The sequence below is a fragment of the Colias eurytheme genome, chromosome 21 (assembly GCF_061535395.1).
Source record: "Colias eurytheme isolate Ceu_HAF_F1 chromosome 21, ilColEury1 Martin Lab GWU primary, whole genome shotgun sequence".
NCBI classification, from domain to species: Eukaryota; Metazoa; Arthropoda; class Insecta; order Lepidoptera; family Pieridae; genus Colias; species Colias eurytheme.
This window is the reverse complement of record NC_143000.1, coordinates 1,475,611-1,502,885: the sequence shown is the minus strand read 5'-3', so window position 1 is coordinate 1,502,885 and position 27,275 is coordinate 1,475,611. Positions and strand designations below refer to the sequence as shown.

General features: G+C 36.9%; 2 protein-coding genes across 5 annotated transcripts in view; one reads left to right on the top strand and one right to left on the bottom strand.

Moving 5' to 3' along the window:
• The first annotated feature begins 344 nt into the window (after nucleotides 1–344).
• Nucleotides 345–7,708, top strand: Mdh2 (malate dehydrogenase 2). The gene is made up of 6 exons (XM_090114310.1): nucleotides 345–513; nucleotides 668–878; nucleotides 4,359–4,555; nucleotides 5,788–6,027; nucleotides 6,357–6,449; nucleotides 7,188–7,708. The coding sequence occupies exons 1-6, from the start codon at nucleotides 436–438 to the stop codon at nucleotides 7,395–7,397; spliced, it is 1,029 nt and encodes a 342-aa protein (XP_089970436.1). The 5' UTR covers nucleotides 345–435; the 3' UTR covers nucleotides 7,398–7,708.
• Nucleotides 7,709–11,376: 3,668 nt separating this feature from the next.
• Smr (nuclear receptor corepressor smrter) overlaps nucleotides 11,377–27,275 on the bottom strand; it is a 132,333-nt gene continuing 116,434 nt past the window's right edge. For 2 of the 4 annotated variants that reach the window (XM_090114718.1, XM_090114715.1), the window contains 17 exons: nucleotides 22,750–22,916; nucleotides 22,090–22,246; nucleotides 21,237–21,640; nucleotides 20,447–20,704; nucleotides 19,975–20,088; nucleotides 19,491–19,595; nucleotides 18,619–18,957; nucleotides 17,690–17,966; nucleotides 16,816–17,017; nucleotides 16,153–16,260; nucleotides 15,721–15,796; nucleotides 15,206–15,297; nucleotides 14,699–14,933; nucleotides 14,139–14,365; nucleotides 13,597–13,797; nucleotides 12,575–12,879; nucleotides 11,377–12,266 (listed from right to left, as the gene is read on the bottom strand). In XM_090114718.1, coding sequence (XP_089970844.1) covers nucleotides 12,148–12,266; nucleotides 12,575–12,879; nucleotides 13,597–13,797; nucleotides 14,139–14,365; nucleotides 14,699–14,933; nucleotides 15,206–15,297; nucleotides 15,721–15,796; nucleotides 16,153–16,260; nucleotides 16,816–17,017; nucleotides 17,690–17,966; nucleotides 18,619–18,957; nucleotides 19,491–19,595; nucleotides 19,975–20,088; nucleotides 20,447–20,704; nucleotides 21,237–21,640; nucleotides 22,090–22,246; nucleotides 22,750–22,916 — 3,386 coding nt within the window. In that variant the 3' untranslated portion in view covers nucleotides 11,377–12,147. The remainder of the gene's footprint in view (nucleotides 12,267–12,574; nucleotides 12,880–13,596; nucleotides 13,798–14,138; nucleotides 14,366–14,698; nucleotides 14,934–15,205; nucleotides 15,298–15,720; nucleotides 15,797–16,152; nucleotides 16,261–16,815; nucleotides 17,018–17,689; nucleotides 17,967–18,618; nucleotides 18,958–19,490; nucleotides 19,596–19,974; nucleotides 20,089–20,446; nucleotides 20,705–21,236; nucleotides 21,641–22,089; nucleotides 22,247–22,749; nucleotides 22,917–27,275) is intronic. The other 2 variants (XM_090114717.1, XM_090114716.1) reach the window with 2 other exon arrangements.

The following is a 27,275-nucleotide window of genomic DNA, read 5'->3' as shown; positions in this document are numbered from 1 at the left end:
TACCTACTTGGCAGCCGACCGTCACGCGACATGCGCTACACAAAGCAGTGTTCGGAACCGTTCGAACAGTTTCACTTTTACCGTGGTTTCATAAAACCACACAACATTTTTTTTATATACCGGCCTGTAGTCTAATAATAATTTCTAGAAAATATATAAAACGCGAATGGAACAAGGAAAACATTTCCATGAATGTCGCGACTTTTTTGCCGCACTGCGCACATGACGTGTTATCAGTAATCGCTTTTGCTGACATCTATATTAATTGCTCTGTGGCTGACATTTATGACAGTGAAGTTACATCACTAGTTATCACAGAGTACTTTTATATATATAGGCTAGTTATCTTGCAAAGGTCGGCCGGGTCGTGCTGATTACTCTAAAATCGTATACCCGAAGTTATTAAGTAATTTCATTCATAATATACGCACAATAATGTTCTCACGCGTACTAAAACCCGTAGCCTCCGTGGCCGTGCAAAATGGAGCCAAGAGCTTCTCCACCTCACCTCAGGTAAAAAGTGCTATTTGATCTGAAGGCTAATTAGGCTCAGTAATGAGGATTTAAATTCCCGACAAAAAAGAATGTTTCGGTTTTGTTATAACTCAATATTTGAAGGTAAGTCGAAAGTTTTTAATCATGTTCTATAATCAAAAATGTATTTCAGAGCAACTACAAAGTTGTGGTGGCTGGTGCGGCTGGTGGTATCGGCCAGCCCTTGGCCCTGCTGCTGAAACAGAACCCCTTGGTGAGCCACTTGGCTTGCTATGACATCGCGCCGGTGACCCCTGGCGTAGCAGTCGACCTTTCGCACATGGACACCCCAGCCAAGGTCACGGCCCACAAGGGACCTGAAGAACTCGGCGCCGCTATTGAATGTAAGCATCCAATTAGATTTTTAATTTAATTTAGGTTATGTTGCTGTTACATAATAGTCATAACCTATATTTAGTGAAGGCCATGTTATGTCAATGTCAGTTTTCATGGAAACTTTTATAGATGCTGAAATTGAAAACAACATGATTGTGTTTTATGTTACAAACCAACAGCACCTAATGGACTCTTTTAATTTTGATCAGATTTATATATAACAATATTTATATACATATTCCTAATTGGTAAGATCATATAATATACATATAAGAATTATTAAAGTGTAAAGGAAAGCTTTAAAATGTATTTGTTAAATAATGATCAACTTAATAACTACTGAATTGATTCTTTTGAACTACTACTACAAGTGTATGGGCATACACTGAGAGGTAATCACATGACCTGTGCTTACAAGAGTGTCTATCTTACAAATGTCTTTTGTCTTAATACTTTTTATATTTCTAGATTGCATTGAATAAATAAATAAGCTATGACAATACTAACCAGCAAAATCTTGATGACATGGAGTTAGGCTGCCTGTCCACCGGAGCGGAGTGAGGCAGCGGAGCGGAGAAACGGAGAAATATTAACCAATAGGACTGCACAAACAGTTCGCAACTCCCTGTCCACTAAAGAGGTGCGGAGATTTTGTGCAGTCCTATTGGTTAATATTTCTCCGTTTCTCCGTTCCGCTGCCTCGCTCCGCTCCGGTGGACAGGCAGCCTTAGTATTGATATTTTATTTACTTTTTTTAGAGGCTCTGTAGAGCATAGAGCAGATTCTTGATTTGAATTATTACATATAGAACAGATACAAAACTATATATCTAAAATGTTTGTTTTTTAAGTTAGTATGTCCTATACTGAGTAATTAATAATAATGCATTGAAATAGATTGGCATTGAAAAGTTATTTTCCCATATGAATATAATTTCCTTTCTAAATGAAATGGTACATACCTACAAAACTTTAGGATAATATGTATGTATATGTATTCCTCCTTTAATCCGTCAGTCTTCGGATCACAGATACAATAGAAAATCTATTGTGTCTCGGCCAGATCTGGCCGCTCGGTGGTCAATGGGTTAAAATAGTTATCATATATTTATAATGTTATTATAACATCTTATTAATAGCAATTAATTTTTGTTGTGAAGGAAATAACTTATATAAAATCATTGAGATAATATTAATATGGAGTCGATACCGCCTACACCACTTATGTTCCACTCAACATACGTCATGTGGCGTAACTGCACTCAGTCGCTTGCTCGCTCATTGGCGCGAACGTCACGCTCATTTTTTATTTGTTTTAAAGTGAAACGCATCAAATATGCCTACGTGTGTGTTACGATATTGCACAAATAATACAAATAATACGGAAAAGTGCAAAGGAATAACTTTTCAATCAGTAAGTAATTAGATAATAATTTTTAAAACTTAGTTAGAACAAAATTTTTGGCGGGCGACATTTTGCGTCATTTGTCATAGATTAAAAATTTAAGATATGACATTGGGCATGAAATAAGTGTTGTTAGTAATATTTGCTGGCGTATATTTTTATAGTATAAAATAATAATTTTACATATTTAGAAAAGCATAGACTGGTTGTTAATTGAAAAAAGGTGAAATCATGAAATATGAAAATCAATTACTTAATCACCAATTTTTTTTTTGTTAATTGATTTTAATCAATTTTAATTGATATTGTATATAAGCTACTGACTTGAACGTATAATTGAATTATTATTTATTTATCTGCACTAATATTATAAAGAGGAAAAATTTTGTTTGTTTGTTTGATTGTAATAAATAGGCTCATAAACTATTAGACCGATTTTGATGAAATTTGGCACAGACAATCTTTAGACCCTGAGAAAAAACATAGGCTACTTTTTATTGCGAAATATGTACCACGGGCGGAGCCGGGGCGGACCGCTAGTTCAGAGATTAATATTTTTTCTATTCAAGGTTTCCATGTCTGGGTCGTGAAGAAAGGGAAAAATGGGTAAAATTTGTCCAAAACAACCGCAGTGAAGAAACCTGGTTACCATCCGATAGAACTAGCATCTGTTCATTGCATTTTCGCGATGAGGATAAATATATCACAAAAGCGGGAAGGCGTATTCTAAAGAAGTCTGCTGTTCCTTGTATTGATGTTAGTAATAATAATAAAATTTTACGGATTTGTATAACAAATAAAATATTATTTTAGCCATCATTTTAGACATTATTTTAGACATTATTATTATTTTAGACATTATTATTATTATATTTATTTTAGCCGAAGGTGTGCTACAATAGTACTGGAACAATACAAGCAATTTCTGAGCCGGGAACATGTTCTGAGGATGATGAACTAAATATAAATAAACACAATTTTTACACGGCTTTTATTTTTTTTTTCTAAAAAAGGCTGAATTTGTAAGGAATGAAACTTCCCATAGCCCATATTGAACCTCCTCATCCTATATTATATGCCAGATATTGTTAGCCCCGCGTAGTAAAGTCAGTTTATATCTAAAATAAATATTAAGTAAGTACAAAGAAAATTTCAAGTCAACGTGCATGTAAGGAGTGGCACCCAATAAAATAGACAGAAAGAAACAAAGTGTCGCCTCTATAGCGGTGAGTCAGTGACATCGCATAATCTATGACTGTCTAGCCGTCATTCGCGCGCCCCGCGCCGCCATCTTGGCGCACAGATTTTGTTCGTGGTGTCTGCTCCATTATTAATATTATCTCAATGTATAAAATATATTCTTATGAAATTTTTTTTAATATTGAATAAGTCATCTTCTATGACATAATGGAAAACGTCTATTCTGTGATAAGATAATGTTGATTGATAATAATATCAGACTATAAAAGATGTGATAATATCACTTATAGAAATAAGTAAACAATTATTTATATTCTCAATATATTACCCTATTTATTGCGTTATAATGCTTAACAAGCTATTAATTAGGTTTAAATTATCTAAACATGTGTAAAAAATTACAATCAATTTTTAATCTAGGTCATAAATTGTTTGGTTATTTGTTATTGATTAGACTTGAGGCCTATTTAAACAAGTAGTTATAATAATATTAATGACAGTATTTAATGAATATGTTTATATAATCATTGTCCCGAAAAATAAAAGTAAATTAACAGACATTCAGACATACAGAGATTCTCTTCTAACATAATTTACATACCTATAATAATAGTTCGAATATTTAAAACTCCACACCACACTGTTTGAGGTGACTGAAACATTTATTACTCTAAAAGACGTTCTGATTCAATTTTACTTGATTGAATTCTAATTTTATTGATAGGTACATCATTAAATAACATTCAACCCTAGGATTCAATAAACGCTACACACATTAATACCTTGCATCAACTAACCAAAACACTATTCAAACAAGTCTTTAATATAAGCATAAAATATCCAGAAAACACTATTAATCTTCTAAGGTTAATACAATCTTGCAGCTGCCGATGTGGTGGTGATCCCAGCCGGAGTCCCCCGCAAGCCGGGCATGACACGCGACGACCTGTTCAACACCAATGCCTCTATTGTCAGGGACCTCGCAGCATGTGTGGCTGCGAAGGCACCCAAAGCAATGCTGGCCATCATCACCAACCCTGTTAACTCGATGGTGCCCATTGCTTCTGAGGTTTTGAAGAAGGTAGGTGGTAAATGGACTATTTAAGGAAAGTTTTTGAAAGATTTCTCCTTTGTTATTTGTTTCTTTGATAACATTCTTCTGATTGTGGAACTTAAAATAAATTTAATTCTTTAAATTTGTTAGTGTTTTAAATGAAGATAAAGACATAGATTGCATAGGTTTTGATATTTTATCAAAATAAACAATAAATATTTTACATGTTCATTTGCATTGTGTACACCTGTATAAAAACTTTGCACTTTAGACAAGGACAAAAACACGAATTTGTCGCAAAAACTTTAAAGTATAGAAATATACATAGAATGAAAATTAATATGAGAAAGTGGGTTTGTACGATAATACGAAGTACACGTGGGCTTAAATCTAGAATATAATATAATTAACAATGTTTATTATTTATGTGATTATAAATAATTACTATGACTATCTATCTATAATCGTTTGTTTACAAACCTTTATCTTGCTCATATACCTACCGATTTTGTAATTATTTGAGTTGAATCAGTTGACAGAATTTTTTGCGCCACTAATGCTAAAAAAAACATCGTTAACAATTTATGTAGTACTAGCGGTCCGCCCCGGCTTCGCCCGTGGTACATATTTACGTTTTCTCTACATAAGAACCATCCTCGTACTTCAAGGAATATTAGAAAAGAATTATCGAAATCGGTTCAGCCGTTCACACGTGATGCCGTGACAACGCGAAACGGGTGCGGACCCGCCGCTTTTTTATAGCTCCCGCCGCGAAGCGCGTCGAACGCGTCAACTGATACACAAAAATAATCCTTATGGCATGTAATTCACGCGCGATGACTTATAGCGTATTTCATGTATAACTTTGGTGTTTCTACACCGATTTACATGATTCTTTTACTATAACCTGCCCAGGAGTATGAAGAATAATTGTGCCAAATTTCGTTAAAATCCGTCGTGTAGTTTTTGTTTCTATAACGAATATACAGACAGACAGACAGACAGACAGACAGACAGACAAAAATTTTACTGATTGCATTTTTGGCATCAGTAGCGATCCCTTATCACCCCTTCATAGTTTTTTTTTTAAATATATTTCATGTACAGAATTGGCCTCTCTACAGATTTATTATAAGTATAGATGTTTTAAAAAAATTATTATTTATTAAATTCATCATCATCATTATCTTTATTCTCATTAATTATATTTATTCCTAAAGCTATTTTTTCCACTTAATCAAATAGTTTTGTGTCCCCAGGCGGGTGTGTACGACCCGAAGCGCGTGTTCGGCGTCACTACCCTGGACGTTGTCCGCGCCGCCGCTTTCATCGGAGAGATCAACGGTGTAGACCCTCGCTCAGTCACCATCCCCGTGATCGGTGGACACTCGGGTGTGACCATCATTCCCCTGCTCAGTCAGAGTCAGCCCCCTGTCAAGCTCACTGACCAGGCCAAGATTGACGCGCTGACTAAGAGGATACAAGAGGCCGGTACTGAGGTGAGTGATGTGGGATGATGCAGTGTGACGCGAAGTGACGCACAATGATGCACTCTGATAAAAACTTATTTCAATTATTTGTATAAGTACAGGGTAAACTTTGAAATATTACTTATACTATATTTATATATACATCATACAATAGTATCAATCAACTTTAGTTTCTTAAAGTGACACATATTATACAAGCTTTCCACCCGCGGCTTCGACCGCGTTTTAAAGAAAATTTAAATTTTTATGTTCATCATGCCCTAGCAAAGCTCATGTTACAGTTCGGTGTATTCTTTAATGAATTATGAAAATATACTTATTAATTTCTTTATGTACAGGTAGTGACGGCGAAGGCTGGTGGTGGTTCGGCCACACTCTCCATGGCGTACGCTGGGGCCAGGCTCACTAACTCACTGCTTAGGGGACTTAAGGTATGTATTTTATTTATTTTTAAACTAGTGGTCCGCCCCGGCTTCGCCCGTGGTACATATTAAGTATTCTATGTCCTTCTCCTGGCTCTGAACTACCTCCCTGCCAATTTTCAGCTAAATCGGTTCAGCCGTTCTCGTTATAAGTGGCGACTAACACGACTTTCTTTTATATATATAGAAATATTTTTCATTATCATTATTCATTACATATCATCTTGGTCTTATTGCCCCATGTTGTTGACACAATGTTAAAAAAATTATAAAAAGAATTTATACTTTATCACATAAGAATGTGGTGAACTAACAATACCTAGTGTGAATAAATGACACTATTTCTTATAGTTTTACTTAAAAGTGGCATTATTTCAATAATTATGGAATATGTAAGAAATGTGTATGTGTATTTATTAAATTTATTTAAAATTGAAAACATTTAAAAACCCATTCTATTTAAATAAGGGAGAAAAACTACAAATAAAAATTCATATAAATCAATCCAAGCATTCTTTAGTTGTGAACAGTGTACAAAAGATTTATTTTATAAGTATAGATTAACTCAAATAAAACAACCAAGACATTGATAACATATATTTATTACAATTCAAATTTTATATACAATTCATCTACACTTGTTCGATTCTACAACAAAATAGAAAAATTACAATAATTCATTTATTTGCAATCAATATAAAAAAAACTAATTTATATCCAAAATCACTAATAATTTTCTCTCTACAGGGCGAAGCCAACGTAGTAGAATGCGCGTACGTCAAATCTGACCTCACAGAAGCTGCCTACTTCGCGAACCCGGTGTTGCTCGGCAAAAATGGTCTCGAAAAGAACCTCGGCTACGGAAAACTTAACGCATACGAACAACAACTCCTCAAGGACGCCCTCCCTGAACTCCTCAAGAACATCAAAACCGGAGAAGACTTCGCCAAGAAGTAGATATTATAAAGAAAATAAGATAAGACCTCATTGTCGTGATAAAAAAACATACTTTTTCAATAAACTATGTAATTTATCCAAGGTCTCATCAAATAGCTCTAATTCAAGTGTAGATGATGTACTCAATGTATGATTTGTATAAAGCCGATCGAAATTTTTATCCCCATTTTTGTATGTGCATTTTGTTAAATCATTTTTTCAGTTATTTATTTGATGTCCTCGCTCGGCACAAAGTGGCGGGTGGGGTGTCGTCTGTATATAGGCTGCTTGGTTCAGTGTGATGTGTCAATAAACACTTTTTTATTATAGAATGTTTTGTTTTATTTTCGCTTATACACCTACTTATATATTATATTGTTTCGCACTTCCTTTAATACCATTTTGATTATCATCAGATGAACTTATCAAAAACATAAATCTAAAACTATGATAGAATTTCATTAGAAAAAATAAATTATAATATTTTTGGAAAAGACCATTATTTTTCACAACATAACTACTAAAATTTCACTTGTTTTTACCGAATATATAAATTCTAGTGGTGTATTCACAGGTGACAAAAGTTACAGAGGAAATACGTTTATAAATTATATATGCCATCGTTGTAATTCATAAATTAATCACATCTCCATCCGTATAATCTACATATTATGAACAAACAAGGTATACAATCTGTTGGATAATTAATGTAACTGATGCACTGGTTTTTATTCCATCACGGAACTCGTTTATGAAAAGAAAATAATAAATATTCATGCTCGATGCTCACTGCAAATTATGTACTCAGCGAAGCAACAATGTCGCACATTCTTCGATATATTCTCAAATGCGATTGATTTTCATAGAACTCAATATAAATCTCGACCATCAATAACACTAAATATGCTGAGAACACAGTTATGCCAGTCCAAGTTCGGTTATTAGGATTACTGTAACTTATTCTAGGACTGCTTTCCATTTTTTATAATATGTAACTGATGTAGTAGGTAATTAGTTTGTTCTTGGATGCATGCCATTTTATTTGCAGCGTGTCATGTAATGCCAATGATCACGTGTTGTTGCATATTTTACTCAAAATTTGAATTTAAAAATGAAATTAAAATGAATGTAAATAGTTTCAAAGATATTGTTTCATAGATTTTTAACTTTTAATATTCTTCTTCGACTATCGTATAATTTGGGATTTGGATAGCTCAAGGTGAAACTCCAGTGAGGAGCGCATGTCACCACCTCCCCTATTATTTATTAAGCATCATGTGCATGGTTCAAGTGTAGGCATATTAATATGTACTTACAGTAAAATGAGAAAAATAAGTTATCTCACCAATACGACTAAATAATAATCTATATCTATTTACATACTATCTCGATAATAGTGTATTATCACAACATTATTTTTTGAATTGGTCAAAGTAAGTACATAAGTAATTGGAGTTAGTTAGCACGTATTAAAACCAAAGGAATGCGGGCGCACAACAGCCATGAGCCAGCGGTCAGTCTACACCCAAAATTTTATCAAAAAATCTATATGTAGGTACGTAAACGATGCAAATGCATGTATAAAGTGCCTCTCAAAATGTAAAATGGTTACCAAATATTTTTAACGTACTGAATTTACCCTGCTACCTATTTCTTCTATCTCTGACTGAATGTCATACATTAGTAACTAAGAAGTAACGGAGTATATTTTCAATCGAGAAATAATTTTTGAAATTTGTTTAGTAGTTCCTGACATTATTGCGCTTAAAGAAACAAACCTTTCATGGTTATCTCGCTGTTTTTGAAAGGCTATCCGGCCGTCAGCGCTAGGCGTGCCGACAGTGTGAGATGCGCATTAATAGCCACAGAATTTTTACAATTCAGCCGCACCATGCCACTTTCATTCAGCCATAAGCTACTTTTTATCGGTGGGAAATATATTATTTTCTTGGAAAGATCCGTTATAAGCATTTGAAACACTTCGTAACTCTGATAGATGGCGCTATATTTAAGCCGAAGGCAGTAGAGCGTGATTATATCATGGTTTCTCAGTAAATTCACATAGTGTACTATAAATTATAAAATCAGTTGACTTTGATATTTTAATGATATTTGCACTTTCGCTTGCTCAAAACTTTTACTCTTTAAAAGACTGAATGAGTGCATTTGATTTTTTATTTTGGGTAAAAAATAATTAATCCTTTTTTGATCATATTTCGTTGTCTATTCTTTTTTTGGAAGCTATTATCGGTCATATTTTAATAGGGTTGAAAAAAGTTAATAAGTATAGATAAACACCAAGTTAAATAATTTTACGGAATCTCAAAATAAAAAGCATTGAAAAATAAATTTGTATATTCTTATTATTAAAATATAATCATAATCAATAATTCATTTCAGCTACAAATCAATTCATAGGAAACCAGTAAATAAAACACAACATACTCTGAATCTTATTTATTGATCGTCCTCTCCGAAGTTCGGCTCGAGATCGGACATACATGGATTATCTTTTCTTTCGTCTACTTACATTACATTACAAGTTTATAAGAAATCACAATGTCGGCCTTCGCCCCGCGTCCGGCCCCTTCGCCCCCGCCCCTTGCCCCCGCCCCCCGGCCCCGCCCTGCGCGCTACAGCGATGCCGACTACGAAACAAAACAAATTTCCGCGTTATGTAATAAAGGATTCAATGGCAGTGACGTGTTTTTGCGTTTAACAATAAGTGAAACATTCGGGGCGAGGGGCCGTCGCGGGGGCCGCACACACACACCCGTACACACGCACGCACACACACATGCACACACGTACACATGCACGCACACACGCGCACACACGCGCACACACGCACGCACACACGCATACCATCCACGGCCGGGACCGAACCTAACTAGAACTGAAAAAAAAATCTCTATCGTACTTATCGCTAACCTGTATAATTACAAATGCACAGTATGTATACATAATAACCATACACTTTTACAATATGTATATAATTTAGCGCTGTATCCGTACACGATGTATACAGTACTTATATCGCGCCGCCGGGCCTCGCCGTCGTCATCACAAATAAAAAAACAATGCGCTATTTACAAGAAACGTGGAAACGAAAAAGCTACGCGAATACTACGTCGGCGGAGGGCGAAGCCCGAGGGCGCGGGGCTTCCCCGGACGAGCCCGAGGAATCTGCGGGGCTTCACTATACAAAATATACAAGCACTCGGGCGTAGACAATGGACGAAGTTGCGATGTGGTCGAGTGATGGAAGACGCGTTCCCGGGGCCCACCTCCCGGGACATTACTAAATACATCACAATGCAAGCGCATTCGGGTTACATCATTATATCACTAAAGGCAGATTCCTCTGTTTGCGTACTCTTTATTACCCGTTACGAACGAACGTCGCCTAAAACTAATCGAAACAAAAGTGAATTCATCGGTCAAGCTCAATTTTCATAGTCATTCGAACATCGGTCGAATATTGTACGATGACGTCACAAGATAATAAACGGTACGCAAGTGACACTGTGTGTCCGATCCACTAAACTAAAATATACAAGTCCGTCCGCGACACAAACCACTAAGTGTTAACTACGGAACAATTTATCACTTCGTATAGTCTTATAGTAGAAATTCGTTGAGATACACCTTCTTTATTTCTTCAACTGTTAGATTTCTTGCACGCTTATACATAACCGCACAATTTTTCGCCCACTTTTTCCGCTTTTAGGCTGGGTCATACAAATGTTAGCTTCTGTATAAGTAAGTCATTGTTATACAGATAAACATAGTTTTACAATAAAATATTTAAAAGTTGATCGATAAAAATATACACAGCAATATTAAAGGCCAATACACATGTCACTTCCGTAATAATTATGATTTTATTAATATGCCGCGTGCAAGAAATCTTCGCTTCCAGAATGTTCGCTGACCGCCGTCATACGCAGTTACCGACCGCTGACTTAATCTAGTTTTAACCGCATATATTTATAAAATTAAAAGTCATTTTAGATTACAGAAATTCAAATTAAACAGTGAATCATTTCATTTAAACCTTGTAAAGATAAAAAATTGTGATTTTTATTTATAATTATAATTAAAATTGATAAATAAATATAAGGTCAATTTCATACAATATAAATAATTAAAATACATCTATAACAGTATTGCGGTAACGCCTAGCATACAGTCAAAACACACAAACTAGACACAGCATCATTTAATTATTATAAACTATTACAATTTTCATATTTTTCAACACCACGAGAACAACAAATCTTTATTTCCATCATTGAGATAAATTTCCATCTTTTTACTTTTCACGACTGTTTCAAGTAAAATCAAGTAAAATATTGTTCATAACTATGAAACAATATCAAAGAATAGCGTGCTGTACTCTTTGACATTTTGCCTGATTTTCATTAAAACATTTTTTTGTATGTATGTGTGTCTAGTGCCTGTGAACGGCGGTGCGTATGACGGTGGGTCGCTAGAGTGGGTTCCCGGGGTCCCGGGGGTCCGGGGGGTCCCGAGTGTCCCTTGTGTTGCGTGTGTCCCGGGGCACTTGAGAGACTCTTGTGTCCCGGGGGTTCCGGGGATGCTGAGGCTCTTGAGGGGCTCTTGTATTTCCAGAGTTTCGCGTATCCTGGTTGCAAGTGTCCCTTGTGTCCCGGGGGTTCCTATTATCCCGGGGGTTTCTATTATCCCGGGGGATTCTATTATCCCGGGGGTTTCTCGTGTCCCGGGGGTCACGTCCGGGGGCGGGGGGTCAGTCCTCGTCGGACAGCGGTTCGTACTGTGCCGACATGAGTGGTGCTGGTTCTGCTGCAGTACCACGTGTTAGTGGGGGCGCGGCTACCACGCCGGTTGGGGGTGCGCCTGAACTTGCTGTAAATAAATATATACATTTATTAATTAAATGATATAAACACGGTATAATGATTTTAAATAAAGAAGTAAGAAACTTTTGTTTGATGAAATACAATTAAAACATGACAATGCAATTTCATTAACGAAATAAAGTTAATAAAAAAAGGTATAAGTAATTGTAACTTATATTTGAGATGTGAAATGCCACTGAGAAAAGAAAACAAAGTAACAAAATTTCTTAAAAAATTATGTATCTATTATGATAATTATGTATATAAATCCTTACAATTGACACATATCTGTAAATAAATGTTAAAAATACTAACGATCGCTCGGCGTGGCGACATTAAGCGCGGAGTACGGGTAGGTGTAGGGCGTGTTGAACGGCAGCTTGTCAGCGCTGAACGGCAGCTTGTCAGCGCTGAACGGCAGCTTGTCAGCATCATTCCGCATTACATCCACGATCCGCGCTGTCACGTAGTCGTACGCGGTCAGCACTCCACAACGAACCCCGCTGACCCCACCGACCCCACTAACCCCGCTGACCCCACTGACCCCGCTGACTCCACTACTACTAGTTCCGCTTGTAGCGCTACTCGCACTAGTGAAGTGTCGGGTGTCGGTGCTTCGGCTGAAATAGAGAGGGCTTTATTAGTTATCGATATCAAGATTTTTGGAAATATTAAATGAATAATACAATAATAAACGCGTAAATGAATGTGTAAATAGACCTAAATTCTTGTCTCTATTGTAAAAAAAAAGACTTATCTACTACATATATGACCGCCTCCTCGGTACAGTGGTTGACGCGTGAGCGTAACACCGAGGGGTCCTGGGTTCGATTCCCGGTGGAGACGAAGAAAAAAAAAATGTCTTGGTCTGGTAGGACACAGAAGGCTGATCACCTACTTGTCCCGACACAAAATCGATCAGTGAAACAGATGTATAATGCATCTGCCCCTTACCCCACTAGGGGACATGGGACTTCACTTTAACTACACTTTTACTACATACATATATAAAAATAAGTCGGGTTTTCCTTCCTGACGCTATAACTCCAGAACGCATGAACCAATTTCCACGGTTTTTCATTCGTTGGAAAGGTCTCGGGCTCCGTGAGGTTTATAGCAAAGAAAAGGTGGTTCTGGTGGCGAAACGGAGTTCGCCCGGTTTGCTTGTTGTATATAAAATTCCCTTATTTCAAATTTTTTACAAATTTTATTATAGTAGGTAAATTCCTTTCTACCGTATAATTTGACAACCCAAATTAACAGACTATTATAGTCTATAACAATAATTTTATTACAAGACTATTTTCTTTCGCACAAATACTCAAATAGCAAGTCACCTAGCGGGCTGAGTATCCGTGGGCGACACGGGCTCGAAGTACGAGTGTTTCTCCCGCCTCCACTCCTCCTGCCCCTGTGCCCCACTTGCCCCACTGCCCCCTGCCCCACTTGCCCCCGACGTTGCCCCACTCGCACCGCTTGTAGAGACACTGCTCACGCTGTTAGGGGGGTAGCTATCCGTGGGGGGTAGTATCCTATTGCTGAAATGGAAGGTAACATTACATTTTGGTGTTTAAGAATTTAACTTAAAATTATGGTGAAATTATAGTGAAGTTATGGACTGTATTGCTGATAGTTCACTGTGATGAGCAAATTTTTGCATGTAAATTAATTATTTTATTAATAATAGTATATTTGGGTTATTCTGACTCATTAAAGACTTACAGCAGCAGAAACATCAATATTGGTTGTCTAAATCACTTTAAGTTTACTCAATTTGAATAAAATAAGATACATACATATCTATTAAGTCACAAGCTAAATTATCATATAAAAACCAAGAGTATTGCATATCATTTAAAAAATAAAAACACAAACTTACTTGGGATGCATTAACGTCGTCGTGTTCGGACTACTAAAGTCCCGAACGATAATATTCGACGCAAGATCCCCGAGCTTTATGCTAGTGGTGTGCGCCGCGCTAGTGATGGGCTCCTCCCTCACACGCTCACGCTCACGCTCACGCTCGCGGTCACGCTCACGCTCGCAGCCGGGCCCGGGCTGACCGCGGTCAGGTTGCGGGTTCTGTTCACCCTCGCGGATGATCTTCTGAAACCAACGACAATAAGGCGTGAAATGGGACGTTTTTTAAGAATTATTATTGGAATATAAATAAATATTTTGATAAATAGGAACAATGGAATATAGCTGATAATAAACATTGATTTTGAATTTACATTAAAAAAAGATATGGGAAGAGTTTGCTAAGTAGCACTTTAGAAGGCCTAAAATTGGAGATCTATCTATATACTTAGTGAAATATTAAAAATTATTCTCAAAAAAAAGCAATATTAGGTCAAAATGCTGATTAACGTCACTTTCAATTAATAACCGATATATCGAATCAAAAGTTTAATCATTTAAATCAAAAAGGCTCATCACCGGAAACCGCTGGTCCGACGTCTGGCTGATCTGGTGCGTGATGATCGCGTTGATGAGCGACGCGGCCGTGAGCGTGCCGTCCGTGGCCCGCCGCTCGCCGCCCACGCCCACGCTGGTGCCCACGCCCACGCCAGCGCCCACGCCCGCGTTCACGCTCGCGCTCACGCCCGCACCACTTGCGGACACGCTCGCGCTAGAGCTGCTCACGGTAGACGCGCATGTTGAGGGTGGCCGACTGCAAGTATTATAAAGATGAGATTGTTAAATTTTATCTAAAATAACGCAGAACAATACAATACATCTTTTTCACTGTTTATTTGTTTTAAGGACAAGAAAGTTTACCAGAATGAGATATTTTTTGTTAATGCCCACTTGGGAGTCGAACCTATTTATTTATCTTTATCTTTTTTTTTTTTTTCATAAAAGTATCTAAATATAATTTAATCTACATCTATTGCAACCAAATCTAACTAATACAACTATTCTATATTAAATACAAGTACATACCCGTCTTTCCTCTCAATGGGCGGCCGCGGTTTCGCCACACTGTACGCGGCGTTACCGCTAAACCGCTTGTCTTCTTGACTTGTTACTACCTGCTACAAAAAGGAAAATAATAATTAATGAACGTGGTGTAAATTTATCTTTTTTTATAAAATTTGTCTATTTGCGAATTTATTTATTTCTGCGTCGTTATTTTTCGGAGAATATTATGATGACAAATCATCAAACACAAACTTATCTCAATATTTGAAGATTCTACACTATAAAATGAATATTACATTTAAATAAATATGTACCTTATAGTAATAAACTAGCTTACCGCCTGCGGCTTCGCCCGCTTTGTCTAAAACCTAATAAATTATATACTAAAACCTTCCTCTTGAATCACTCTATCTATGAAAAAAAAACCGCATCAAAATCCGTTGCGTAGTTTTAAAGATTTAAGCATACAAAAGGACATAAGGAAATAGGGACAGAGAAAGCGACTTTGTTTTATACTATGTAGTGATAATACATACCTGCGTGTGAGGATGGTGATGGTCGACGTCCACCACGTACCTCCGCGAGCCCAGCGCTACCAGTCTGTCGTTTCTGCTGTAAGTATATGTTTTATTAGCTTAGTTTTCATGTGAAATACTAGTTTTAAATGAAAACTAATTGTTTTAAGACTATGGAGTTTTATGCAGTCGGATGACTGACGGATACGAAAATTATTAATAATTAATTCGAAAGTAATAATAGGTTTCCTAAATTTAATTATATAAATAAATTTTAGGATAAATTTTTTGCATACAAAACGGAATAAAAATGCATTTACAAATGTTGTTTAAAAGTGTTTTCCTTACCAATGAATAAAATCTTTGGACATTTTTCCTGATTATTACGTGTATCAGGTTACACCTAAATATAATAGGCTCTTTATATTCATTTTAATTTCTCTTTATATTTACCTATCTCTATTATTAGGTGCAGGCCGGTCCCTTTCGTAAGGTCGCCGCTCCATGTCGGCTGAATAGCCCGGAGCGTACTTCTGCCCCATGGGGAATTCTCGACTGCCCCTGGAAATATAATTTAAGGTTATAAACTTATTTAAAAGGTTAAGAGACGTTCAAATTATATGGATAAGGTTGAAAACGTTAGAATCGCAATCCTACTATTAAATAAAGTAAATCCATACTAATATTATAAATGCGAAAGTAACTCTGTCTGTCTGTCTGTTACTCAATCACGCCTTAACTACTGAAACAATTTGCATGAAATTTGGTATAGAGATATTTTGATACACGAGAAAGGACATAGGATAAGTTTTATCCCGGAAATCCCACGGGAACGGGAACTATTCGGGTTTTACTTTAACTGCGCGGGCGATGCCGCGGGTGGAAAGCTAGTTAATTTATAAAATTGTTAAATTTCTACGCTAATTTGGACACCAAAATACAAAACCCACTTAAATTTTCAAATGTTGGAAATGTCTTAATTGAAGGAGACTAACATACGAAATAGAATATAACTTGACGTCATAATGTTCTAGACACCCATGATGATGGATGAACACGAAAAAGAATGCTTCACACGATATGCGTGTAACACGTCGCTGATCTCGATTATCTTACCTAATATCATGATGTTGCGGATGCTGCGGGTGTTGCTGATGATGTTGCTGATGTTGCTGATGCTGCTGGTGTTGCTGCTGGTGGTGTTGCTGGTGTTGCTGGTGGTGGTGGTGCATCTCGGGCTCCGGTTCCCTTGCCCGAGGGACAGGTAGGGCTGCGGCCGCGGATGCCGCGTTTACTAATTGGGTGAAGGCTTCGTGACCTGTGGAAAATAATATATATTATGAAAAAAAAGATAATAAATGGAAGGATGGGCTTAATTGAAAAAAAAAAGACGGGTTGCACTCCGGGAGTGCCGGCAGAAGTGAAAACTGGATTATTAACGTTGAGCATGTTTGATATTTTGGAATGGTATCCGTCTTACGCTTTTTCGATCAGGTCACGTGTCCTGGACGCGAGTTTAAGATTTTATACCCATTACAGAAAAAGTGCTCAACGCCGCTAAAGAAGTTTTCACTTCAAAAATAGTTGTATTATGACAATTTTTGTTGTATTTAGATTAGAGGCATATACGTAAGTGCGTGCGTATGTGCGTACGCATTTGCGTGCCAATAACATGTACGTTGCAACTTAAGTTCTTTAGTGTAGTTACTTAATAATTTTTAATTGTTCTGTCTATCTATGTGTATATAGTCAGTATACTTCATTTTTGTGTTTCCTTGCTGTTACTTTTAGCACGTGCGTAAGTAAGTGCGTATGAATACGTATTTGCGTGTCTACAAATTCTTATATACCTAACTAACATTGCAACTTTAAGTCTTAAAATTGTAATACGTAATCATTTTAATTCTTCTGTCTGTCTATCTATACATTATGAATATGTTAAGTATTAATGTTTTTTATTATTTTTGATCTATTTGCTATTTATACGTACCAGGCGGAGGATGTGGATGGGAGTACGCATGGGAGTGCCTTTGTATCACCGACACTGTATCTCTATCCCTCCTTATCTGGTGTATTTGATGCTGCTGCTGCAGGTGGTGGGGGTGGTGGGGATGGGGTTGGGGATGGGGATGGGGTTGGGGGTGGGGGTGGGGTTCCCGCTCCCTTCTGGCCCCACTGTGCATCTGCTGGGAGGTGATGAAGTCTGTGAGCATGATCTGCCGCCGTTCCAACCCGTAGGGACCTCGAGCTACTGCTGCGTTTGGTGCCTGGAAAATAGACACTTATTAGACGTCACAATTTTGCACTATTATAGAATATTTTTGAAGTGAAAACTTCTTTAGCGACGTTGGGTATAAAATCTTAAACTCGCGTCAGGACACGTGACCTGATCGAAAAAGCGTAAGACGGATACCATTCCAAAATATCAAACATTCTCAACGTTAATAATCAAGTTTTCACTTCTGCCGGCACTACCCCAGTGCAACCCGTCTTTTTATTTATGATAGTGTTTGCTCGTTTGCGGTATTATTTTTTATAAATAGTTTTACTAAATATTTGTTTTCTTGGTTAGTATGCGAGCAAATAAATGCCAATAGGTAAAAAATTGTGTTGTTTAAACTGACATGATACTAGGTTAAATGTAAATTACCAACAGTTACATTATTTTTGCGAAATATAATCTTTTAAGCGACGTTCTTTGTAGAATATGATATATTTGGTTTTATGGCATGCAAATGTTTTATAAATATAAATATATAAAGAATAGAAAAAACGTTAGACGTTCTTTGTATTAAAAATATTTGTAAACTTTTATGACACTAATATTAATATTTCTAACACAATGTTTGTTGTTCCAAATTAATTTCACACAAAATAGTATTTTATCATGTTTTTTAACCATTAATAATTTATTCTCACCGTAGAAAACGATGGTGACTGCGGCCTTGGTTGATTCGTGCCATAGTACGCTCCCCCGGGACTCCGCCTCCTGCTATCGAAGTATCTCTTATCCTGCAAGTGGTGGGGGTTGTGTACAGGGGTGCCCGCCGTTATGGACCCCGTCTTGGGGTCCGGCGGGGTCCGCTGGGCCTCGAAGCGGCTCTCCACTGGGGTCCCGAGGGTTATGGACCCCTTGGGGTTGGGGAGCTTGATTGTGGGCCGCGGGGAGGCAACGGGTTTGGGTTTTGTTGCGTATTGGTTGGGGGACTCGCGTTCGGGTTGCCGGTAGGGGGTTTGGTACTCCGCGTTGCGGTATGGCTGTGGAAATTAGTTGATTTTTAATTTTTGTTTTATGAGAGGTAGTTATTATGATAATATACGATTTAACTATGTGTCATATCTGTTATGTATTATTTTTGGGTGACGCTTTTTTAAAACATGAAAATTTATAGCACAATAATAGCTCAAGCAGAGACGGATGATTTATAACAATGCTGAAGTACCCTATAATCCATATTATTACTACATACTATCTATACTAATATTATAAAGCTGAAGAGTTTGTTTGTTTGAACGCGCTAATCTCGGGAACTACTGGTCCGATTTGAAAAATTATTTCGATGTTAGATAGCTCATTTATCGAGGAAGGCTATAGGCTATTAACCATCACGAGACGACCAACAGGAGAAGAGCCACGGTGGTGAAACCGCGCGGAGCGGCTAGTGTATTATAAAAAGTGTATTTTCTCTCTATTGGGAATACCCAAATAGTAGCCATGATAAATATTTTCAAAACCATAATTATAGTATTTTGAATATAGTAGCTCATAATATAATATATAATATACTAACAGAGGGCGGAGGATGTCTGTCAAGGCGCGGCCTTTTGACGGTGAGGTCAAGAAGGGAATCCGCCCCTCCTGACCCCGGGGCTCCTGCTGTGGGGGGACGGTCCACCTGCAGACAAACATACACATTATATTATGTAAAGTAAAAAAATAATTTGCAGACATACTATTAATAAATATAAAAATAAATATTTTTTATTTTCTACTTCTGAAAATTTCACTTCGACTATTTCATTTGCAATTTTTTTTTTAATTAAATGACATGCAACTAGTTCTCAAATTTTTAAATGAAAATCATCGATCAGACGAGAGAACAAATAATGATACTGTAGTTAAGAAAATGATATAAATATCACAAACAAATTTTCTAAGCACTCAAATTGTACTATTTTTTCTTAAATCAGTTTATTTTTTTTAAATTGTACTATTTTTTCTAAATCAGTCCCTTCCACGTTATTTTATCACCAAGTTAAATAACTATCACATACCTGCAACAGCACCAAATCCGGTGCATCCGCAGTGGAAGTGGGGGGCCGTGCGGGGGAACTGCCGCTGTGGTGGGCGCTGCTCACTACCGTTAGCGTAGCCAGCTCGTGGTTCGGCTGAACAAACAAACATATTATTATATACCGTTTTTTCATGTTATTGACAGAAAGTTTTATAAATTTCGTCTTCCTGTTGCAGATTTGTGAAGATTTTTTAATTCTGTGATTAAATGTAAAAAATATTGCACAATTTATTTATTCAAAATTATACAAGTCAATAGGCTATAGGTATTTGTACAATAATTTACAAGCACAAAATAATATGAAAAACAAAAAACGGTTTCTGACATAAAATCATATCTATCCAAGCTAATGAAACAGTATTATCCAACAACAAACGAAAGATCACTAATTGTTCTATCCTTAATTTTAACAAATAATACCACAAATATGTAAAATAACATAAAATAAATACCTTAGGTGGCAACGGCTGTGGCGGGGGCCTTGGATTCTTCATAAGGCTGACCTCAATCATGTTCAACACCACATCCCTGACCGTGAGCGGTGTGCCCGCGCTCACGCAGGGCCCGCTCCCGCTCACGCTGGCGCCCACGCCCACGCTCGTGCTCACGCTGGCGCCCACGCTCGCGCCCATGCTCGTGGCCGTGCTGATTGTTGCGGATGTTACCGCACAGGATTGGTTTAGAGATGTCGCTACGTCGCTCGTTGCCGTCTGTGTAAGAAAGAAGTGAGCTTTAATATTTTGAGTTTTAATATGTATTAAAAATTTTAGGTTTATATTACATTTAATAATTGAACGGCATTTTTAAGATAAATCCATTGTAAACGAATATCTGTAGCTACCTATGCGATGAGATTTAATAGTATGTAAACCAAATTTATGTAATTTTTGTTAATTTATTTGGTGTATAGGTAATCTTTACTCGTTTTGACATACATGCATTCCTGTTACTTTTTTAATAAATTTCATTCCAAACTTTTCAGCAACTCCTTTGCCTAAAGCTTTCTTTAAAATTGATCACACTCTTAATCATAAATTTCAAATTTTTTTTAAGCTATTGCATAGCTTCTATCGCGGGCCTTGAGCGCGGGGACCGAATCCAGAAATTGCGTAACGAAAAACCTCACGCTCCCCACTCCGACGGGCACGGAGGTGTGGCTTGAAGGCATAGCATGCAATAGCTTTACCGCGGCAGTCCCCGAGTGCCACACGTCTTTTTTTATTTAAATCGCTTATAACACACCTTAGCACTCGGCGCATCGTTCTCCTCATCCGCCGTCTCCGTCGCAGACGAGTCGTACTCGTCCCTTCGGGCGCGGCGCCTGGGGGCCGCGGCGTCCGTCCGGGGCCCCGGGGCCCGGGGGGACCCCGCGGACGCCGTGTCGGACCCCGGGGAGCTGCTCCCGGGGGCCCCGTCCAGCTGCAACCGGCGCCGGTATGTGAAATAGAACGCTTTAAGGCTGGCTGCAGAGCGCCCGCTAGCGGCCGCCATGCGGTCCCACGCGGGCCCGTGTTCCCGTAATAAGGCTCGAAAACGAGCGGTTTCTTCCTCGCTTGGTTCAGAAACCGCGCCCCCTAGTGCTTCTAGACGACGTGTTATCCGCTTGAAGCAGGTTAGGCAGCACTTGCTTAGCGTGCTTGGTATTTCTGTACATAGAGAATATTATGTTAATATACTTGTTATATTAGTTGAGACTAAAAGTAGATTGTGAACTGAAACATTCATCGTTCTTATATAACCACCCTATTCTTTAAATCTAATTATTACTTAGAACTACTATAACAATGTTAAATCATAACCCACAACATATGAACAAAATAGTAGTAAAATCATCTCTGTTTTAAATGTTGAATGAATAAACCAAAGTTCAAAACAAAAACTATCTTGACCAATTTGACACCTATCTATCAAAGATTAAATAAAAAATATGTTAATCGAATCAATTCATTTTAATTTTTAACTACCTTTAAAAAAAGCTCAAAACAGTCACATCTATTCAAATAAAAATTCATTAATTAGACAGTAAATACTAACATACTCCATCATAATAAAAAAATAATTTTCCTAAACAACAAACAAACAAATAAATACTAACGAAACTCATCCATAATGGGCCGCTTGTCCTCCAGGGGCAGGTCGTGCCAGCGCGGCGGCAGGTGCCGCAGCCGCTTGGCGCGCGGGCCCGCACAGGACCGCACGCCGCACCGCACGCGCCGCGCGCGCACGAACTGGCAGTGGCAGCCCTCGCACACCTGCACCCGATATCACGACAGATTTAACTTGGGAAAAGTACTTTAAAAGTTGAGTTAAAGTGGGAAAAGTATTGCAGAAGTTGAGTTAAAGTGGGAAAAGTATTGCAAAAGCTGAGTTAAAGTGGGAAAAGTACTGCAGAAGTTAAATTTAACTTCTGTTACTGCTGTTTAATTAAACATAAATATGGGATAACTCGAAAGACCAATATATCGCTCAATTCTTAGTAAGTATAAAATGTATCTACAACCAGTTTCACAAAATTTGGTGAAGTTAATTTAGTCTTACCTGAAAATTTACATCGAAATGTGTCATACAGGCTATTAGGGACCAGCCCCCCTATGCAAGGGGCTTTCTGTTAGATAAACGTATCTACAGCTTACGTCAATCTCATACATACGTAGTCTATTCTATTGAACGCTACGCTAACAGAAAGCCACTTGCATAGGGGGGCTTATCAGCAAGTGTTCAAACCAGCATTTATTGTAACATATCAGTAACTAACCTTCTCGCCCACAGTGTTCGCGTCCAACCCGTATTGCTTCGCGTTGGTCGCGGTCACGCTTCGCGTCGCGTTCGCCGTGCAGCATATCGCACACTCGCCCGCGGGCACCGTGCTGATGCTTGTTGCTGTTGTTGTTGATGATGGGGTACTCGTGCGTTCTGTCACTGCTGTTGGAATACAATAATATAATTTAAGAATATAGGTTTATATTGTGTTATTTATTCCTAGATATCTGCGACACTGGGATAAGTACTTATACTTCTATAAGGGTCACAAATAATCTGTCAATATCTCATTTCTGTTCCTATGGCCTAAGATATTCGTTACTTCAATTTACCAATAATTCAATTTAAAATCTAAAGATAAACACTACAAAAATCTAAAGATCAACAAAGTTTTGAGCCTTGGTCATATTATTTAGTTACACCTGTTCACAAATGTTTTCGTATAATATGTGTAAACTGCACCATCAGCAATTACGATTCCCAAATCCCAATCCATATTACCCAGCCAAACATCAAAGTACTAATATCCCTATCCCACTATACCAGACAGACGTACAATATTAACATCCCGATGGGCCAAACGATTCACTTAAAACTGACGGTGCATTGCTGTTAATTATTCAGACATAATTCTATTGTAATACCTTGTTGTTTTGATTGTAAAAGGGTGTGGCATAATCATACACGATTTTGGGAAGGGTAGCTTCTTAACCAAATTCTTTTATGTGAGAGAAGTTTAGAAATAAATCACAATCCATGATGAATAGAAAAATATTCATATTTAATATTAGCGATATAATTAAGGAATTATGCAAAATATAAGGGCATTAAATATTTTTTACCTTTAAAAATGTCTAATGCCCAGAATGTATAATTTTTTAAACATTGTCCTTTTCAGTCTAACTTCCAAGAACAATGATTAAAACTGATACAATTCATATTTAATGATATTAATAGCTTAGAAAATCACAATACTATATCTAAATAGATCGAAAAATAGCAGGTGAAATGTAGAGTAGAATAAATAAAGGCAGTGTTAGTTCTCTTGCAGTTCTAACTATTTAACGGTTCTGTTGGCTCAGCAATGCTAAATTGTAGCCAGCTTGTTCTAACAGCATTGCAAATTTATTCAATAATTATTCTGGAATACTCGTGCTTTCATACTGTGTAATTTGAATGTATTTCTAATTTATTTCACTATTATTGCGTTGTAAACTAGGGAAAAATATCCTCAAATTGAAATACTAACATAGATGGAATAATACAGACAAATCAATGAAATATAAGTATAATATATGTATGTCTGAATAACGCTACGAATTCAGAATTTCCGTAGCTTAATGGTACGATGGTTAAAAAATTGAATTAATAGAACACCAATTACAGAAAAATAGCTTTCAGAATGTATAAAGAATTTTAATTACAATGGATAGTCTTTATAATGCAATACTACTTACTAATTCGTTAAACCCTAATTCGAAAGCGATTCACCCACCAAAACTAAATGCAAGTGTAGTAATACCACAGTATATTCAGCTAATTAGCGACGAGGTTCCGCAAACACAGTTTATCTTAAACGCTAGACTCTCCCTTAACATTCCACTTGAACTAAGACTTTCCAAGTTAAAATTACAAGACGATGTTGATTTTTGAAGGAGAATGGAAAGCTCAATTTGGAATATCGATTGTTATTATAAAATTAGAAATTACCAAGAGGTATTTTCTTTGGTAGGCGAATAGTTTCTAGTGTTTTGACATAAAAGGGAAGAATTTATAATGTGAATAAATTTTATTGCAATAACTATGGTCGTTGTTAGAATGTCCGTTATAATCATCTGCACATTTCTATCTGGTTTGTTTTATCTAGCTTGTCTGAATTGCTTGCTATTTTTAGTTTTTAAATTCAACAAGGAATCCAAGTTACCAAAAAAATAATAAGGCTTGTCCATCCATAACTATGTATATATAATTTCGTCTTATTGTCAACCTATAATCAACTAGCAGGCTTATAATCTCATATAAAATTTAAATCCTTTAATCTATATTAATAATTTCATCAGCCTCTCATTAATGTTGAAATCACTAAAATATGTATAAAGCGAAGGCCACATCCAGCTATATAAATCCTGGAGCAATTAATCCCCCAATTACCGATGTTTGAACGAGCACTAATTGGATCCATCTCTTTGGCTTCACTCAACTTGCTGTAAATCAGCACTTATTACACGCCTGTTTGAATAACTTGACGTATTTATCTGGATAATTTAAAGTTTGAAAGAAATTATGGCTGTCTTAAGCTCGTTTTTATAGTAAAATTAAAACAAAAAAATGACTTTCATTGCTAAAGTTAATATGGTCATATAAATTTCAGGATTATTTTGAATCTTCTTTAATTTTTAGGTTTACTGTGCAACATTTTAACCATCAGTTTCTTACAAATAAACAGGTATCTGTAAAAAAGATTTTTTCCACAAAATAAAACACGAAATACTAAGAAAAATAGTATTTAAAGAACCAAAACCTAACATCTTATTCCTGAAAAATCTTTCCCAGAACCGTAACGTAACATGTCGAGGAATCCAATTCCCTGTGCAAACCTCACTCCATATGAATAGTCAATATCCAATTCCTCGATTAAAAATGAGCTCCATATTTGACAGTATCGTCGTGTATTTGCTTAAGCCGTGAAGCGTGTCAATTTAACGAGCTGCCGACAGATCCTGTTTATTCTGTATGCAAACAGCAGAGACATTTTGCAGATTAAACGCCGTCCAATTCAATGATTTGTGTGCTTGAATATTGTATGAATTGTTTGTTTGTGTTTTTCCCTTTGCTAGAGACGTACTTGGGACCTTTTGAGTTATATTTAATGTGGACTAATGTTTTGCTAATTGTTAGTAATTATTTGAATAATTGAGAAATTAAGAATCATTTAAAAAAGCTAATAAATTTTCCTAATAAGTTTAATTATATTGACAATAATAATTTTGGATTTCCAAAAGGTCTGTCCTCGTAGAAAAGATAGCATAAAATGCATTAGTATATTCCACGATCTCTAAAGTCCCTAATCTCGACGTCAAAAGAATATACAAGGCATCATATCTCATGTCACGCTTAGAATCGTGATCCTTTAAACCTGAGTAAGGACGGGTCAGCTAGTCAGAGTTATACTTATGTGGATGATCTTTCATAATTGTAGTATTAAAGAATACACACATAACGGAAGGTACCGAACACAAGGCTATGAAAACATTGTAAAATTAAGGATTCTATTCTTGTCAAAACTGCCAATTTCGCCTCATTTAGTTCGGCTTTTGGTACTCTTTCTTATAATTTTTGTCCGTTATCTTTTGTCTGCCCTGTATAAAACGTATCCACCTATTTACCAAGCCAAATCCCACCATAAACACATCTTAAAGTGTCACAATGTCACACACACCAAAAGAATATCCCACATGATCTATCCTGTACACAAGGACAGGTGCACAAAGGGCCGTCACGCTAAGCCGTGACACTCTCACACGGAATACCAAATCAGCACTCAACCGCCCGATTGTAATTGAATTGATTGTAATGCACCGTTTTGAGCTTAACAATCCGTTGTGTGAGTGGATGATGGCTTTGTTTTGGTGGTGTAGTGCTGTTTTTTTGGTGGTATTCTTTTGGGATCTTCTATCCTTTTAGGAAGTGAAAGCTTTACACGATGTGAGGAAAAATTAGTTTGAAAATTTGTCTATTATTAGTTTGTTCCGATATTTATATGAATGGTGTCCGTGACTGGAAATCGACAAATTTTTAAACCGAGAAAAGGGGTTCTATAGATTAGTGTAGATTATATTATCCGGGTTAAAGTATAGGATATTTTCCTGTTGATCGAAGCTATAAGAATATCACGTTAATTATGAAAGATAATAGCTATATTGTAGCTTTTGTGGTAATTAACGGCATCCTCTTTATCTGGGATAAATATCTATTTAATTTATGAGAACCTATCATTATGAAAGCGCGTCCAAGACATTAATTACGAACAATAGTATCTTCCCTGTCGTCAAATAGAGTCGCGATTCAAAATGCAAAAACCACAGTCACAATGGACGTCCCGGAGGCCCCCGGCCCGCGGCAAGGGACCTCTAAGTGAATTAAGTGTTTGCCGAGACTCCAACTGTATAGAGTGGAATATTTCATACCGTTTGAGATCTTTTGAAAAATTGTCAAGCTTCATGTTTTATTAATGATCTGGAAAGACCGCGGTCGAGATGTGACGGTACGATTTGTGTCAACTTTAATTAAATAATGGATGGCGCGGATCCCTGGTGGTGTACGGGACGAACTTGAATTATTTAATATTGGAATTTTTCACAATATTACAATATGGCAATAGACTAGACAGTTTTAGGTAATTTACAAATTTAAGCAAAATGTAAAAAAAGCTTATCTATTGTCAAATTAAATTGTCCTACCTCATTTTTTGTTGCAGATAAACAATGATCTTGCCCGTACTTTTATGGCTTTCATTATAAT